Source organism: Saccostrea echinata, unplaced genomic scaffold (genome assembly GCF_033153115.1).
Source record: "Saccostrea echinata isolate AGI-Se365-2 ecotype Australia unplaced genomic scaffold, CSIRO_AGI_Sech_v1 ptg000012l, whole genome shotgun sequence".
In the NCBI taxonomy this organism is placed as follows: domain Eukaryota; kingdom Metazoa; phylum Mollusca; class Bivalvia; order Ostreida; family Ostreidae; genus Saccostrea; species Saccostrea echinata.
The window spans coordinates 19,065,911-19,085,205 of NW_026889761.1; the positions used below are offsets into that span (position 1 = coordinate 19,065,911).

At 35.0% G+C, this 19,295-nt stretch overlaps 1 protein-coding gene across 2 annotated transcripts; it reads left to right on the forward strand.

The window, feature by feature from the left end:
• Nucleotides 1–16,788, forward strand: LOC133185485 (zinc finger MYM-type protein 4-like). 2 transcript variants are annotated; one of them, XM_061320737.1, is made up of 19 exons: nucleotides 1–294; nucleotides 1,043–1,151; nucleotides 3,569–5,074; nucleotides 5,270–5,347; nucleotides 5,552–5,670; nucleotides 5,918–6,031; nucleotides 6,668–7,997; nucleotides 8,107–8,208; nucleotides 8,401–8,465; nucleotides 9,797–9,944; nucleotides 10,337–10,515; nucleotides 10,654–10,780; nucleotides 11,186–11,380; nucleotides 11,866–12,348; nucleotides 12,760–12,885; nucleotides 13,267–13,524; nucleotides 13,962–14,076; nucleotides 14,255–14,275; nucleotides 15,907–16,788. In XM_061320737.1, exons 1-19 carry the CDS (start codon nucleotides 196–198, stop codon nucleotides 16,100–16,102), a joined length of 5,370 nt encoding a protein of 1,789 aa, XP_061176721.1. In that variant the 5' UTR covers nucleotides 1–195; the 3' UTR covers nucleotides 16,103–16,788. The 2 variants fall into 2 exon arrangements, with proteins under 2 accessions (XP_061176721.1, XP_061176722.1); XM_061320738.1 differs by lacking the exon at nucleotides 14,255–14,275.
• The last annotated feature ends 2,507 nt before the right edge of the window (nucleotides 16,789–19,295 follow it).

A 19,295-nucleotide genomic window follows, 5' to 3' on the forward strand; every position in this document is an offset into this window, starting at 1 on the left:
CGAGGCTCTGGCCGCCATATTTATCAAAACAATGCGGTTGTAGGACTTGGTTCACGAAGGAAAAGAAAGAATCTAATCATTAAATGCTTTTGATTGCATGTAAAAATCAGATTTCAGGTGAAATTAATCCCGTTGTTATATTCTGGAATATTTTAAGTATACAAGCAATTGCTCTTTGGAGTGAAGCAGCCAAAAATGTCCGAACTCGAATCGAACGAGGTCGAAGACGCCGTGAATTTGAACATCGAACAAAATGTTACCGGGAAAGAGGACACAAGCGATGCATCAGAAGCAGTGAGAATTCATTACTTGTATATATTTTTTGCATGTATTTTAAGGTTTAGATGCAGCATCTTCGAGTTATTTCAAGAAAGCATGCTGCAAAAAGGGGCACAACTCTTACTATCTATATATATTTTTACCATTGATTATTATTTTTTGGCGGTTAATAAATAATTCTTAAAAGATAGAAATAATTTGATTAATGTGATAACTTTTCAGTTGGCTGTTTAAAGAGACGGATATTTGTTCAAGTGAAAACATGTACTAAAGTGATAAGTACTTGTCTGGGTCTTATTAAAGGGAAACAATCTTTATAATCTATATGTATAAGGTTTTTTTTTTTAAATTTTTTTTTTTTTTTTTTTTTTTTTTTTTTTTAAGGAAAATGGGAAAGAAATTTGTGTTGACATTTAAAAAAATTAGAAAAAGAAAAGGAAATATAACACTTTCGTTTTTTATTTAAAAAAACAACAGATATTGGGAAAATAATTATATATACTTTTTATACATTTTCCAAAAAAAAAGGAAGATAAATATACCCCCCCCCCCCAAAAAAAAAAGATAAATAAAGGAAAGAAAAGAGAAAAAAGAGTTTTTTTCCTCCCATAATGAGAACTTTATATGCATATGATAATTCATTTACTGTGTATAAAGAACATTCAGAATTTTTTTTTCAGTTTTTTTATAGAAAAAAGATTGGTGTGCCTTACACATTCTTTGAAGGGTTATATCAGTAAAATTCACTTTTCTTGCTTGGTAGGTGATGAGTGAAGTTAATGGAATTGAGTCCAGTGGAAGTTCTGAAGGACAAGATGTGCTAGATGGCATAGATCTCCCGTCAGTGAAAACACCATTTACACCAGATAAAGGTATATATTGCAGAATTATATAGAGTCGCATCTACCATTATGGCCACCTGAAACTAGTGGCTACTCCTGATGAGGGGCCAGTTTTTAATCCAGCCCAATCATTTTTTTCACAATATTTTAACTCTTTCAATCTGCCACCTAACTAATGCAGCCTGTGGTCAGTGATTTTAAGTCTGTTTTGTTGAAAGCACCTGTTTTTAGCGGCCATTTTTTTGGTTTTATTTACATATCTTTGAGTCTGGCATGAGTATATATTTGTTACACACATAACAGCTGAATTGATAATTACACACACATAATTACGTCTGTTTTTTGTTATTTTGAATGCTTGCTTTTAATATGATAATTAAATAAAATTTTACATGTAATTAAATTGTTCAGTATATATGCAATAGTCAATTTGAGAAAGTGTTTACGATATCAAATTATAAATTAAAATCATTTTATCACAAACTACCCAATTTTTTTCACATGATCAAGTGGCAATTAGCACAAGCATTTGTATGTTTACAAGTATTTATGACATTTTTTTAAAGTACAAATCAACAAAAGGATGCATGTAGACATCTTGAAATCAGGGTTCGACACTAACGGTGGACCGGCGGCCCAAGTCCACCAAAAAATTGGAAGGTCCACCAAATGTTCTGGACTAGGTGGACCGTCGGTCCACTTAAAATTTAAACACTGTATTAAAAAAAACACGGTAAAATTCCTTTTTTTCCCCTAAAAATCAACATCCGTAAATCAAATGATTACTTCATCCATACTTGTTACAAGAAATAAATATGGTAATATTTGTTTTAATCAGGGTAACCTAGCGACTAATTATATATTTTACATATAATATTGATGACTACAATAACAATAACATTGAGACGCAAGAACATTCAACACGGACCTTGAAAAAGAAGCATGTAAAATTCGTGCCAAATTAGTCAGTCTGTCCTTTGTTTGTTTAATGCACAGAAAGGTGTGAAAATGTACACTGGGTAACAGGAAATCACTTCACGCCTGAATGCACACTGATGGCCAGGTTTGGAGATGGTTAGAATTGATTGACAGCTGCATTTGTGCATTGTTTATTTTTTAGATCTTCAAACAGTCGTGATTTATATTTTATGAATACATTACATTTATCTGCAGTTCCTGTTTTTTTTTCCTGCTATACATAATATCACATAAAAGAATCATATGATCGCAGTTTATTTGAATGAATAATAATTAAAAATGATAATAAATAAATACATATAAATAATAAATAAATACATATACTTTTGTTTTGCATCGTGGTAAAAAAAAATTTAGCCATAGATACATGAAAAATTCACTTGTTTATATTCACTTGTTTATATGAACAATTAGGATTTAACTTTTATCTACCGTTGGAAGCGAAATAAATGCAGATTTTTACCATTGTTTGAAGATATAGATTGTGTTCTTTTTTTAATTATTGAAAATATGTTTAACAATATTGCTGAAAACTCCTGACTAATTGATTTGATTCTGTTGACTGGTTAACTTATACTTTATTAGTCTGACTGGACTGGGTACATAAGTTAGTTTCAAGCCTTGTGTAATGAATTCATTCATTAATTCAAACGTTTATGAAGGTCCACCAGAATTTAAGAAGGTCCACCAATAATTTTTGACTAGTGGACCTGTGGTCCACCAAGGTAAAAAAGTTAGTGTCTAACCCTGGAAATCCTCAAAAGTGTTGTCAAACATTAAAGGAAATTACAAGAAATTGTAACGTGTAATGATTTCTTGTGACAAAGTAAATGAATATATGCAAGCATTCTGAAGTTTGCATTTTAGTTTTATAATGTAATCATGACAATCAATGTAATGTGGAACTTAATAACAGATGCAATGTTAAATTAATGAGGCTCATTTCTGAATTACAACAAGGATACTCAGGTTAGCTTTGTGACCCATGGACACTCATTTCAAAATCTTGCAAATTCTATGGCATTAATAGTTATGCTGCAATAGCAGTTGTAAGGATTTGAATTTATCAACAAGTTAAGCAAAGTAATTTCTTTTTATATAATATATATAGGATCTCCAATGGTTTGTGGTTGGATATGATCTTTTATCCAACAAGTTGTGTGTTTTTATCCCCGAGCCTTGGTGAGGGGATAAAAACACACAACTCGAATAAAAAATCATATCTAACCACAAACCATGGGATATTTTTTTTTTTATCACATTTTACACATAGCTATCACATGTTTTTACACTGTTTTATATATATAAATCCACAATATTTGACTTGATCAAATTGATGCAGAGACCATTGTGTCTTCACAACCGTGGATATGAAAATGATATCCACTGTACAAAGAATTAAACGTGATAAATATAGTTCACTGTATATATAACTCTACTTGTGTATTAACGTGTGAATTATTTCACAGAAGATGCTGCATTAATACCAGAAGAACCTACATCACCTGAAATGAATTTGATTGTAACAAATGTTGTATCCCATGCCGAGACTCCTTTGGATGAGGAGGACCCCTCTCCCTCCACAGAGGAGGTGCCGAGTCAGAATCCTGATGATGGTGCACAGACTCCTGAAGAAAACGTGAACTGTGTCCAAAGTGAGGTTCCATCTGCTGAACTTCTGGAATCAACAGAAGATCAGGCATCCAAGGATATTGAAGAGAATAAGCAGGAACTGAACACAGAATCTCAGGATGAGGCACAGGAAGTGGTTGCCATGTCTTCAGAAAAAGTTCAGGAAAGTTTCTCAGAGGCGTATGATCAATCTAACACAGATAATGAAAGTGCAGAACAGTTGCCGAGTGGCCTGGCACAGGAAACAGAAACCCCTGGTTCTCTGTCTCCAACTCTTCAAGGCAGCATAGAAAATGAGCACTCTGAAGTGGAACTTCAAGATACAGTGATGGAACCAGAAGTCCAAAATTCAACTGAACAGGTTAGTGATGTCGGCTCTCAAGACGGTGGCTTAGGAGAATTAACAATAACCTCTGTTGGCACATTGCATGGTGACATAACAGATGAAAGTGCAATAGAAGCCATGGAGACTGAACACTCTGACGATGCAATTCTGTCTAACTCCAATACTGAATGTGTTGCGGAGCGAAACGCTGGAATTGAGACAAACGATGAGAGCATGGAGATCACAGAGAATGAGGAAAGTCTTCTAAAGGAGGAGGAGGAGGAGGTTAATCAGAAGATGGAGGAGATGGATGAGGAAAGTTTGCTGAAGGAGGAGATTACATCAGAACAGGAGGAGAAGACAGTAGAAGGTGAAGAAGTCCAACAGGAGACAGAGAAATCAGGAGAGAATTCTCAGGAGGAGGTTGTAAGCAGCACTGAACCTGTGGAACCATCCCAGGTGTTAGCGGGAATGGATACAATGGAAAATACTCCTTTAGAACCATCTGAGATCTTAATTGGTGTGGATACCACAGAGTTGGCAGGTGCTGTAGAGAAATCAGCTGATGAGAACACTCCCAAAGTGATAAAAACTGAGCAACAAGAAAGTACTCCAGATTCTGTTGAAGAGGAAAAACCCAACCAGATTGAAAGAGAAACAACAGAAATGCAACCAGAGGTTGATTTACCAGAAACTGCTGAATCTGTGAAATCAGAAGGAATAGGAGAACAAGAGATTGGAACATCTGAGGCTACAAAAGGCACTGAGGTGACAGCTGAGGCTACAGAAGGCACTGAGGTGACAGCTGAGGCTACAAAAGGCACTGAGGTGACAGCTGACACTACAAAAGGCACTGAGGTGACATCTGAGGCTACAGAAGGCTCTGAAGCCAAGTCTGAAGAAATAAGTAAAGCAAAAGAAGACACAGTGACAGGGACCACTGACGACAGCATTGAAAACAAGGGAGAGAAATCTGATACAGATGTTGTCATGATCGATGACAAAGAGGACACAAGTGGTAAGTGTGTGGTTTCAAGTCATATAGAAATTGACATTGCATGGACTTTTAGAAATCTTAGGGGTTCAAAAGAATATATAAAGCATGTCTTATGAAAATATCTCATACCCATGGTAAACAAAGAATATTTTCTTGGTAAGTGCTAAAACTATGGACACTTAAATAAGACTTTTTTTTTCACTGTGTCTGAAAAAGAACCAAAGAAAGAAGAGAAGAAGAAAGAGAGTTCTGATGATTCTGATGACATCGCCATTGTGGGAGTCAGTCCAGCCAGTAAGACCGCCTTTTTTTAAAAATTATCTTTAAATGTGGGTTCTTGGTATTGCAGTAAAGTTACTCTTCCTAGCTGTAAATCTAATTGCGTTGACCATATTTTTTAGTGATGTCACATATAAAATCTTAGAGAGTTTATTATGTTTTAAATAAGAATACTGAATAATAAGTTTGGCATACTAATGTAATTTAATATCCATGTAGCAAAAAAGCAGACATCTGCATCAGCTCAGAGTGGAGGCACAGGTTTACAGATTTCATCAGTCAGTGGGGGAACAGACATCCCAGACATTGTCAACAAGGAGAAAAAAGATCAGCAAAAAGTGAGATATTTTAAAATCATTTTGTGTAAAGAGGAATAATGTTTGATTATCATTTAAATTTACTTGAAGATTATAAGTAATATGAACGTTATTGTTTTTTTTTTTCACATAATACTTCTTTTGTGGTACATTCATTTTGAGCTATGTCTCATTTTCTATTATTTCAAAACTTTGGGATAAAGGGTGGTGTAATTCATTTTGCAATAAAGAGTTAATTTTCTGATCATGTTTTAATTACTAATTACAGACTGAGGCTCCCAGACAGTCAGTTCCCTCAAAACCAGACATAAAGCAGGAGAACAAGAAATCCTCTCCTACCAAAGTGGCCAGTAAAGTCCAGACATGTATCGTCTGCAGCAGGGTGAGCATACCGTGTAATCATCATTATTCTGGGGGGACCAATGTTTGTGAATTTCATGGCTTTTACTTAGGTACTACTTACTGTAAATCATGTTTTATTCAAGAACTTTACTTTCATTCTTGCATTAATTTTTGTTAGTATAGATTATACACAGCCATACCCAGAATTCGTGAAAACTTTATCTTGCTTATAAATACCAAATACATATCTTGCGAAAATAAGGTGTCGCGATAATTTAGTGATCTACAGTACTTAGTCCTCTTTGTGCTGGTCAGCACATAAGGTCGTCACCAGAGACTTTCATGTTGGTCTATCTTGTGTCCCTCTCTGGACCTGTACTCTTATTTACCCACCACTTTATATTCCCTTGAACAATAACTTTGTCAACATATCGGTGCATTGAATCATTGCATCTGAGTTTTCCATAGGTTAGTAGAAATTACATCCCGATGAATGAGTAAAATTTTAGTAGTCCACAGACTTGACCCATGAATTAAAATGATTTCTCAGTAAATAACATAAACTGTGGAAATATTAGTATGGGAATACTTCACCTTGGTAAATAATGGTTCATTTTGCAATCAGTTTGATTTCTTTTTATTGATGGTTTATTGTAAACATTTTATTCATTTTTAGATTGGGAAGTGTAAGTACAATATAGTACGTAATGGTGATGTGAAACACTTGTGTGACGATGTATGTTTCCAAAAATTCCGGGCCAATCCTACCAGTTACCTCAGAGGAACCCCCAAAGCACCAGCTGAAAATCACTCCGAACCAAATAATGCCCACCCAACCAACTCTCACTCCAACCAGGAACAGTTCAAAACCTGCTCAGTATGTCAACTCATGAACATTAAAACCTCCAAACCATTCCTTAACTGGCAGGGGATGGACTTCTGTGGTGAAGATTGTCTGGGAAAATTCCAGGGCTCCCTCAACGCCTCATGTACAAACTGTGGAAACATGGTGACAGCCTCTGCTAAAGGAAAATACTGTCTTAGGTTTGCCAATGAAGTTAAACAATTCTGTTCCAACAACTGTTATGTGGAATTTAAGAAACGACAGAAGCTTTGTGAGTGTTGTCAAAAAGACATCTCCAAATCCACCGATGCTTTTGTAGCACCAGTTGGAAAAGAGGGGACATTTAAGGATTTTTGTAGTCAGTTGTGTTTACAGAAGTACGAGGATAAAACTAACTGTGATGTAGAAATAGTGGGGGTGGAGAAAGCACAGAAGTCCAAAGTTTTACCAAAGGGAGAATTTCCTTGTTCAGTGTGTAAAAAACATTCGACTGTGAAGCATGAAATTCGATTAGAAGGTAAAGTTCACCGCCTTTGTAGCGATCCATGCTTTTCTGCTTTCCAGTACGCCAATAAATTGACCATGAACTCGTGTGATAACTGTGGTACTTACTGCTATGGCGATGGAGCTCCACAGTTCATCCAGTTTGAAGGGCAGCAAAAACGATTCTGTAGTTATGTGTGTGTCAACAAATTCAAATCGGAAAAGAAGAAAGTAGTGGCTTGTGCTTGGTGTAACTCCAAGAAAAGTAACTTTGACATGATTGAAAGGGTAGATGCCCATAACAAGTATCAGCTGTTTTGTTCTTTAAACTGTTTGTCCCTGTATCGTGTTAATCTTCAGGCGACCTCTAACCAGGCAGTGGTGTGTGACCACTGTCGAAAGTTTGTCCCTGCTCAGTATCATTTGACTATGAGTGATGCATCTGTGAGGAACTTCTGTTCGTATCAGTGTGTGATGGCTTTTCAGTCGCAGTTTGCTGCAGCAGGAGGAAAACAAACAGCCCCTACTGCAAACCAGCATCATCAGCAGCAAAAAGCTGCAGTGCAGCAACAAAAGCCACCACAGCAACATAAGCCACCACAGCAACAAAAAGCATCCCTTCAGCAACAACAGAAAACACCACAACAATCTGCACCTGTGACAAGAAATGCGACCAGAGGTAAAAAACGGTCTATGGGCCTTAAAAAAATAGTTAACATAATAAACAGAAAAAATGAGATGTGCTTGCTTGCTCATAATAGTGAGATATCTATAATTTGTAATTTCAGCCCCACCTTCCAAACAACCCCCAGCTTCAAAGCAGTTATCTCAGAGGATGGGCCCTGGAGCCAATCCTGTCATATCCAATGTTGTGTCACTAGCTCCTAAAGGTAAAACTGTCTTTAAAAAAAATCTAAACTACGCTTCATATATTTTATTATACATGTGTACAGATTTAACTATGTTTGCCCCTCTTAAAAAATATGATTTAGAAAACTGTGTAATAAGCAAGGGTAGTTGAAACAACTTTTCTTTGGAAATTGAAAAATAACATTGTAATATAAAAATTAGATATTTTATAGGAAATCAGCAAAGTGGATTAAAGTCTGTCACCAGTGTTCCAGCATCAAACCAGCCACAGACAAAGGTAGCAAAATTAATGTAGTAATGGTCATTGATAAGAATTTATTTGAATTTGAATGAATTCTAGGCATTTTCATTGAATATGGCAGGGGCATACAGTGTTTGTCATGTCTGTCTTCAGTCCTTCAATCTGTTTGTCCATCACACTTAGCATTTCACTAAGTTTCAGAAATAATCAAGAAATTTTTATCAAACTTTATATTCTGATACATAGTGGTTGGAGCTATTCAGCTGCACTTAAGAAAATTGACACTGACCTTCCCTATGACATTGACCTTACTATTTTTGCATTAAGCTCAGTTTCAAAGAAACTATTAAAGATATTTTTATATAAACAAATATACTGACTAAATTAGTGGATATTTTATGACTTGTTAAATTGGCAGATATTTTATGACTTGTTAATTTGGCAGATATTTTATGACTTGTTAAATTTGCAGACATTTTATGACTTGTTAAATTGGTAGACATTTTATGACTTGTTAAATTGGCAGATATTTTATGACTTGTTAAATTGGCAAATATTTTACGACTTGTTAAATTGGTAGATATTTATGACATTAAATTGGTAGATATTTTATGATTTGTAGGGGTGAAACGGTTCACCGCGGTATCGATTCACTGCGGTATTTTTTCTCGGTTTGATACACGGTGCAAAATCTCTAATTTTCGGTTCGGTTCATTTTTTTCGGTCGGGATTGTTATTCAGTCAAGTGTGGCATAAGGAAAAACACGTTACTCAGTATAAATAAGTATAGAAAATGTAAATTTTTGATGACTGATAGCTTGTAAAATTATTTTTGACAGTCAAATAATTTTAATTAATTTCTTCTAGTCAATTTGCAAATAAAATTCGTAAAATATGTGACTAGATTTAGAAAAAGAAAGCATAAAACAACGTTGAATTTGTTTCCTTCTATCAAAATGTATCGTATCGAAAATAACCGAACCGAGACAATATTATACAATACGTATCGAACCGTGAAGGAGGTGTATCGTTTCACCCCTAATGATTTGTTGAATTGGTAGATATTTTATGATGTTGAATTGGTAGATATTTTATGACTTGTTAAATTGGTAGATATTTTATGACTTGTTAAATTGGTAGATATTTATGACATTAAATTGGTAGATATTTTATGATTTGTTGAATTGGTAGATATTTTATGATGTTAAATTGGTAGATATTTTATGACTTGTTAAATTGGTAGATATTTTATGACTTGTTAAATTGGTAGATATTTATGACATTAAATTGGTAGATATTTTATGACTTGTTAAATTGGTAGATATTTTATAACTTGTTCAATTGGTAGATATTTTATGATTTTTCAGACAACTCAGATTCAGGTTCAACAGCAGATAGTTATCCAGCCTCCCTGGCCTAAAACTCAGAAGAACAAATCTCTAATGTGTAAACCATTTCTACAGACCAAGGCTACGTCTTGTAGGCCCCACACCCATACCATAGGGATTCAAACAGGTACTTTTCTCATAAAAGGACATTGCTGTAAGGCCAAAAAAAAGTGTTTAGTTTCTTAGGCACTGCTGCATTATGTCATAAACTACAACATTGATTAAACTCTGTAGCATGGATCAATGCACATACATGTAAAAACTGCCTGCATGTTGTGTTAATTTAGACCTCTGAAACAAAAAGATTTTTTTTTTTGGCCTAATCCATCATCAGTTTACAGATTTAGGCATTGTGTTGCTTTATTCAGACAAGTAATGTTTTTCATTGATTGGTAGATAAAAGAAAATGTATTGTAATCCTAATGGAATTGGATTAATTTTTGATTTTGTGCTTCGTTTATAGTTGGTAGGAAGTATTACATTGTAATATCACCAGACTTAGTGAACTCTTAATTTCAGAAAAGTCAGAACCAGACAAGGTAATCCTTCCTGTCCCTATACCATTTTATGTACCGGTTCCCATGACGATGTACACCCAGCCAACACCTGTTCCGTTCCCACTTCCTGTCCCTATACCAGTGCCATGTTTTATCCCCACCACCAGAAAGTCCGCAGATGGAATCCTTAAGCAGATCAAGGTAACTGAAGGAATTTAATGTAATGGCCAAACAAATCTATTTGAAAGAAAAGTATGCTTGGAAGTTCAAGAATTTGAACAATTTTGTCTTGATTTGAATTTTACATTAAATTTCTATATATTTTTTTGTCCCATTCAGGAAATACGTGAGAAAATTCCCAGTGATCCCCTTGAGGCTGAGCTCCTAATGATGGCAGAAGCTGTTGCCGGGGTTGACAAGGAGTCAGATTCAGACTCCGAGAAAGAGACCGAGGTCGAACCTGAAGGTAAGAAATGATGTAGGCCATTACTGTGTTTCAGAAAGACTGATAATTTTCATAGACTGACTGTAACTTAAGAACAGATCCTTGAGAAAAATCCCATCCATACAGTGTTCTGAGTATCTGAAAAAATTAATAAAGTATAGATTTAAAGTTTATGAATATACAGTCAAAACTCGTTATCTCAAACTCAATGGGACAGAGAAAAAACTTTGAGATATCCAAAGGTTCGTGATATCGAGGGTAAAATACTTAAAGCATAAGCGCTTGAGACCTCCAATTCACTATGACATATCCATGGTATTTGAGATATCAGTGTTCGAGATACCGAAGTTCAACTGTAAATATAAATTTCCTTTTGCATTGTGTTAATGTTTTTTTTTTTCAATGGAGTCACTTCAATCACTTCAGGAAAGAAAAGTTGCAAATCACCAATACCAACTCCCAAGACTAACGGTCCAGAGACGACCACAGATGCCACACCAGCGGAGAGCAATGGAGACCTCGGAGAGGACATGTTACAAATGGCACTAAGAATGGCCTCAGAATTGTCTGAACCTGTCATGGATTTAGAGAATTCTATAGAGCCAGTCCCAGTTAACACAGGTACATGTATACATGTATTAAGTTAACTGTTGAAGAATTCTTTGAGGAACAATAGGTTGAGGCCTATAGAAATATTTGGAAAAAAAATAAAAGAAAAAAAATTACACTGAGTTACAAAAAATTTCTAATCAATTCATTATTTAAATGTCCAAATATCGAAATTTGTAAATCTTTCTCATTGTTGAAGGTTCATCTGATATTATAAACCACTGAATAAAGCAGGAAATTTTTTTCCTTATATAAAACAAGCTATTGACAATTCTATTGCTTAAAGTTACAGCTATTGTAATAAATTTTAAATGAAACATGAATACAGTCCCTAATAGTGTGTGTGTTTTGGTGGGTGGGATGTTACTTTTGTTGCAAACCTTGAGATGTTTTATTCATGATTACTTATCACACCATAATGCAGCTTATTTTTTAAAAAAAATTAAGATTCTCAATTTTGAAAATTAATTAAAATATATAATTACTATAATTTACAGAACCCCCTCCACCCCCTCCTAAACCAGTCCCTGAACAACCTCCCCCAGAGGAGGATGAAGAGGAGGTTTATGTCCCTCGAGAAACAAGGTCAGGACGGGGCTCCACGAAACGTTCCTCAAGGGGAGGTGGTGGAAATAAACGCAGAAATAAACGCCAGAAAGTGAATCATCAGGTAGAAACTCCCATGGAGGAGAGCATAAGTGAGCCCCCAGAACCTGAAGTTCAGGAGCCGGCACCGGACGCTAACATGTATCTCAAGTACACATACGGTGTCAATGCCTGGAAGCATTGGGTTGTACAGAAGAACGCTCAGCTGGAAAAAGTGTCTAAACAAGGCTCAGGAAAACTCAAGATGTTTAAAACGGATATGATGGGTTGTACTGCTGATGAACTGAATTATTCTCTGTGTTTGTTTGTGAAAGAGGTTAGGAAACCAAACGGGGAGGAGTATGCACCTGACAGTATATTCTATTTGTGTCTAGGTAAATATATTAGTAAATTCTACCTTTTCTAGGTAAAAATCAGTAAGCCTTGAAAATTACATGCATTTCCTAGATTGCCACTATATCCTTAAATGTACTTTTAAGTATACTGGGACTATTTCTGCAAAAAATTTGTGACCATGTACATAGTATAAATAAATACCACATGGAAAAAAATACTTCTACAGTATCAGAAAACACTACCTTCATATAAATGTTGATGTATTTTACCTGTGTCTAGTTAAATATTGGTAAAGTCTACCTTTATGTAAATGACAATGTTTACTACATGTGTCTATGTAAATATCAGTAAATCCAGTTAAATGTATAATGTGATAAAATGTGATTGAGAAACTATAAGAATCAGCAATATTAACTTGACATACATGTATATTTGGTTTTCTCTGACAGGTATTCAGCAGTATCTATTTGAGAATGGTAGGATTGACAACATCTTCACTGATATGTATTATGAGAAGTTCACCGAGTGTTTAAATGAATTACTTATTCATTACCAACCAAAGGTTAATGCTGCTGGTAAGATTGTATTTATTTTTCAAAAATTGAAGTCAAAAATTACATGTATATGTATTTACAATGTCAGATTGTGATGACTTGTAATTTGACTGATAATTCTGTATATCAGAGATGACACCAATAGAAATGTGTAGTATGTATTTGCAAAATATCTGCAATCAATTCAGTGTGAACAAATTTTCATGATATAATCAGTATGCAAACTTTTATGGCAACCTTACACATTTTGAATATTGCACATGTTTGCAAATGTCTATGGACTTGTTAAAACAAATTAAATTAAATTATATGTAAATTCAAGAAAATATTAATTATTAGGTAGTATTAGTTGTGTTAGTTAGTTTGGATTTGCGAGGAAACCTATGTATTGATTTTTAATAGGTCAGCTGGTGTGTCGTATTGAGGAGGAACATCTCTGGGAGTCGAAGCAGCTGGGTGCCCACTCGCCCCACGTTCTACTGAACACGCTTGTTTACTTCAACACCAAGTACTTCATGCTTCAATCAGCAGAAGACCACCTTAAGCTCTCGTTTACACATATCATGAAGCACTGGAAAAAGTCGCCACCAGGAAAAGGAAATTCTTCTGGAAGAAGTGTGTTCCTCCGATACTACTGCCCGACACCAGTCAAAAATCAAAGTAAGTCAGGAACCTTCAGTATATGTTTGAGTAGATACATGTACAAATGTGTGCACATGGCCCAGAGAACACATGCTTTCTGCAAAGCACCCAAATCAATATTACTTGCGCCAGACCAATGGATCATCAGTTATTTAAAGCCCAGATCCTTTATTATTGTTTGTCTGTCCTTCTTCTCATGCATAATTTCTTTTAATTTACAATGTATTACTAATAGGAATATTCAGTAGTTATTGCATAAAGTTCGAGTTTATGGAATTGTTTCTTGATGCATTTGTGCAGAAATAATGTTTGAAACTATTATTCAAAACAAATATGCAGTATTCATACAAGTACCAGGGTACAAAATTGAAATGATTCACTTCACAAGTACATGTGATGTATTTGTATATAAACCCTAAGAATTTAATTTTGCATCTTTTTACATGTAATTGTAGATGATTCTCAAAAGGCCAAGAAAAAGGAGGAACTGCCAATTTATGAGCAAGCTGAAAATGTAGAAAATCCTCTGAGGTGTCCAGTCAAGTTGTACGAGTTCTATCTCTCCAAATGGTAAGTTTTCAGAAGAAAACATAAGAATGTTTAAAAATCACTCTGCCTCTATGGGATGTGCAGTTTCTGTAGCCACTGTCTTTATATGTACAGTGCACCTGTATACTTGATCGTGTTTTTTCTTGACTGTATATTCACTGTCTGTACATTGAGTGATTGTATGCTTTCTATATTCCAGGCCTAGTGATTATAGAAAATAGTAAGTTCAATCTCAGTGCTCTCTACCCAGCTTCCCTTTGTAGAATAGAGTTCTGATCAATGTATGAATGTCATCTCTCTGGTGCTTATACAGGGAAAAACCCTTTGATAAAACAAGATGTGTTACTGAAACACTGATGCCCCCGTATGGCAACTTTTAGCAAAAGTTAAACTTTCTCAAATGCAAATCAAATATGTTGATACCCAAAGTAAGGTCTTGTCTCGAGGAATAAACCTGTGAAATATGAAAGGCCTAGCAACAACCATTGAATAGATTTGGAAAAGATTAAAAAAATTTTTCAAAAGTATGTCAAACATCAAGGTCAAGGTCAAATGGTCAAAATTAATAGTGCCAAAGGAAGGCCTTCTCCCAAGAAATACATAGGTGAAATATGAAAGCCGAAGCACCAATCGTTCAAAAGTTATGGCCAAGGTTAAAGTTTTCCAAAAGTAGGTCAAACTCCAAGGTCAAAGGGTCAAAGCTGTTGGTATCCAAAGAAAGGTCTTGTCAAAAGGATTACATATGTGAAGTATGAAAGCCCTAGCACCAACCATTCAAAAGTTATGGCCAAGGTTAATGTTTTCCAAAAGTAGGTCAAACTCCAAGGTCAAGGTCATAGGGTCAAAGTTGTTGGTATCCAAAGGAAGGTCTTGTCACAAGGATTACACATGTGAAGTATGAAAGCCCTAGCACCAACCGTTCAAAAGTTATGGCCAAGGTTAAAGTTTGGTAAAATTTGGGTCAAACTCCAAGGTCAAGGTCAAAAGGTCATCTATGGTGATACCCAAGAAAAGGTCTTGTCATAATGAACACTCATGTCAAATATTAAACCCTACCCTTGACAGCGCAATAGTTATGGGCTAGGTTAAAGTTGACAACAACAGACAGACAAACAGACAGACAGGACAAAAACAATATACCCCTGGGATCTTTCTATCCAGGGGCATAAAAATAATGGAGATAAAAATGAAATTGAGGCATATCAAGTATACCATACAGGACAAAATTTGAGACATATCATTGTTTAGGGAAAAAAAAATGTTTTATCAATTTAAGAAACATTTTCCTTAAATAGCTCAAGGTCATTTACTCCTTGCAAAGAAGGGTAATGTATGAGATCTGTAAATGAAAATGACTAGTACATGTACAGTACTTGTGTATTCTTTGATAAAAGAGAGTATTTTAGCATCACAGTAACACATGTTCTGAATTTCCAATGTGAGCGATATGGCTTGTTTTGCATGCTTAACATTTTGGGTAAAGGTAGTTTCTTAAAAACATCACATGAGATGGATTTTTTTCAGCACTTACTAAAAAACTATCAAAAACATTTATTGATAACTTTGATTTTAAGAATGGTTTAGTTTATTGAAGCGAAAAGCTTTGTTTGAATTGCACTATACCAGATAAAGGAAAAAGCATTGAGATTGAACTTGAGCTTAATAGCACAATTTCTGCTTACTAGCTTAATTAAATGTTTTCAATAGAAGTACTGAAGCAGAACTTTTCTGAGATTCAATAAGATATAAATTGTAAACATGGTCATACATTTTGCATGGTCTAAAGTTATCATATTAAAGTCTAGGAACTTTAAAAACATTAAATTGATTTCCTATTTTGCTCTGTTACAGCCCAGAGAGTATAAAGAATCGCAGTGACGCCTTTTACCTAGTCCCAGAGCGTTCCTGTGTCCCCGACAGTCCTGTGTGGTATTCTACACAAAACTTATCAGTGGAGGCCATGAACAAAATGTTACACAGAATCCGATTGGTCCGAGAAATACAGGAAGCCAAATTTCACACACAACCAGTGTCTTCGTCTACCTGAGCAAGTGTTTGTGTCATGAGAAATTACATTTTTACGGTGGGTGATTGTACTATGGTGCTTATTTTCAGTGCAAGAGTCTGTCAAAAGTGATTGAAAGTTGTGGAAGATGCAGCAATCAGAGAAATAAACAGTTTTGGGGGAAGCTTCAGTACCTGACAATTGTAAATGTTTGTTTTGAGGATAAATGGACTGATAGAAATCTGCAGTGGTGCAGATATACATCAAAGGTTGTCAATTAAATTCAAGATGACACTGTATTCATAACATCACAGTTTTCAATTTGTCAGAAATTTTAAGTTTCACATGTTACTCTCTACTCTCCTGATTTTTATCAAATTTTCAGATGTAGTAATTTTTTTTTTCCAGTTTTATAATCATGAAAAACTTCCAACACAAGATATGCATTTTTGACATAATGTACACCAAGGCTGTGTATTTGTATTTTGTGAGAACTATAATGGAAAAAATGATTTTATGAGCAATATTTGTTGTACATGTATATTGATATATTCTTCAAGATGAACAATTGGTGACTCATTGATTTTGTACAAAATTTTTTAGTATATTTACATTGAAGTATATTACAATAAATGTGTATGCTGAGGTACTGAGAGAGAAGATGCCAAGAGAGTTATTGTACAGTGTAGTAGATGCATAATGCAAAACAATAAAAATCTGAGACAATATCACAGAGAATTTCTTCTTGATCCAAATAAGTTTTAATCTACTCCCTTGAAGAGAAACAAGAATGATCGGAGTTTTTTAGTTTTAAGACAAAAATATTCTTTTCTAGTGATTCTATATCTAGTGATTGCTAGATAGGCTATCTCTTCATTGAAGAGTTGCATTCATATGCCAAAAGGAAAAACAGTACATGTATATATATGTCACCGGGTTCACAGGTGTGTGAAAGTCAATATATCGGGTCTCAGTAGCTCAGTGGTTAGAGCACTGGCACGGTACACAAGAGGTTCTGGGTTCGAGTCCTGGTTAAGACTTGATTTTTCACCACCTGTGACATATACATGACTAAGGACTTGCACCAATTTGTGATCTTGATTGATAAAGTTCAATCTTTTTCAAGGTCATTTGTTGGATGAAATGATTTATTGGGTGAGCCTTTATAGGGCCTCCTCTTTAACCACAGCTTATCAGTGTATATGTGATGGCAAATTATTTTCAGAAAATGGAGGCATTTTCAAACAATCCAAGATTAGCAATGTTAATCAAAACAAAAGCTTTTTGATTTTTAAAAAAAATATGCAGTTTTTATTTGAAATTGAAAAAAACCCACTTAAAATACATGTTCTGTTTATTAAAATACTAGTATGTGATGTCAACAAATTTAAATTGTAGTATATTTTTAAAAGGCTAGATTTCAACTTGACAAATTGTTAGTCGTCTTATTCTTGTGGGTCTCTATACAGTCAAACCTCGTTATCTCAAACAGACCAAGAAAATACTTCGAGATATCCAAGGATTCAAGATATCCAGGGTAAAATACTTAAGGAATAAGCGTTTGGGACTTTCAAATCAGTTCGACATATCCATAGTATTCGAAATTTCAGTGTTCGAGATACCGAAGTTCAACTGTATTTTGTTTCACAGTTGTCGCCCCAAATGTAGTCTCCAAGCTCATGGTTTGATATTAAAAGTCTTTGAATCTGCATTACATGGAATGATTGCATATTACTATAATTGTTGTTCCACTTTCTTGAGCAGATGATATATATATGTATATATATTTTTCCTACATATTCCCATGTAAAATTTTGACTCGCTGTTGTGGCCCAGGCCTTGTCGTAGAGACCATGATTTGAAAAGAAATCTGTATTTACTCTGCGTGAAGATGCTTCACTATTTCTTCAACTAATTTTAGCCCTACATTTCTTTAGAAGGTGATATTTATAGATATTTCCTGAATTTCAGTAAAACCCTCTCTCCAATCCCAGTTGGAACACATCATATCCCTCTTGGCCATTTTTGAACATCTTGAATATTTTTCCTGTATATTCAAAGTAAATTTTTGCTCCCTTATCGTGGACCCACCATATCCCCATGGGACATGATTTGAACTTTGAATCTACACTACATGGGAATGCTTCCATATGACTATAACTAAATGTCGATCTTCACATTTTTAATGCTTTTCCCTCTGCCCAGTATAAAAAATAGGACCCTTCAATTCTGTCCCAACCTTAGCCCTGGGGCCATGTTTCTTTATTTCTAAAGTATCTCCCCTTGAAAGAGAGCTCACTTGTCTGTGACCCAGTATTGTGCACAAATCAAGCCAAGTGACCCAATTCAGCCGGAAAAAAAATTTCTAGGTTCAGGCGTTTTCAACATGGTGTCCTTGGAGATAGTAATATCGAAATCAGTTTATTCCAAGACGTGAAGCTTTTGATTGATATACAACATCTCCATAACTGTACATTAGCTGGGTCGCTTGTTTCTAAGCACATAGCCGGGTTCACCCATCTTAGTTCGGTAGAGCTTTAACCTTGCATTTTAAGATGTGGCACTACACAAAGAGTAACAGAAGGGAGAAAATACAGTTGTGCAGGCCAGGAATAGAGCCCTAGCACCCCGATTTCTCCCTAAACTGGGATATTTAGCCACCAGCATAAACAATATTAAATTAACAAACTTACCTCAAGTATTTGAACCAATCTTAATTGTTACTAGGGGAATAACTCTAACTTAAGTAATGAATGTTGATTAAATACGAGACGTACTTTTGAGAGGGATTACTTCTGACCGTCTATTTATTGGTCTCTTATTGCCAGCAACATTAACTTTGCATGCTAGTAACTTTTTAAGCATACAATACAGAGACTTCATCAGATGGCAACTTTCAACTAGAAAATGTGTGATGGTCTTGAACAAAATATCCTTTTAAAAATGTCAAAGTTGCAGAGGTTGAGAGTGTAATATGATTGTCTGGTCCATGGCTTTGTAATGGAGAAAAACTTCTTGAGACTTAGTTCAAAGGATTGTCTTTTCTACTTATCAGAGAGAAACTTCTGAAACTTATGCTTGGCAAAAAGATAGCTTATGATCAGAGAACATCTTGCCACTAACCTCTAGTCATTCAGACAGGGTTAAGGTAACAGGGCCTTATAAAATTCATGTGTGGTTAAAATTTTTGTAATCAACAATTTTTTTTTACATCTGGGATCAACTTAGGGAATTT

What these genes read in the sequence shown, in the direction of transcription:
- LOC133185485 (XM_061320737.1), top strand. Translation starts at nt 196, where the DNA reads ATGTCCGAACTCGAATCGAACGAGGTCGAAGACGCCGTGAATTTGAAC. An exon ending in CAAACCAGCCACAGACAAAG is followed by an intron (nt 8,466 to 9,796) that starts GTAGCAAAATTA and finishes ATGATTTTTCAG; the next exon opens with ACAACTCAGATTCAGGTTCA. An exon ending in GAATCCTTAAGCAGATCAAG is followed by an intron (nt 10,516 to 10,653) that starts GTAACTGAAGGA and finishes TGTCCCATTCAG; the next exon opens with GAAATACGTGAGAAAATTCC.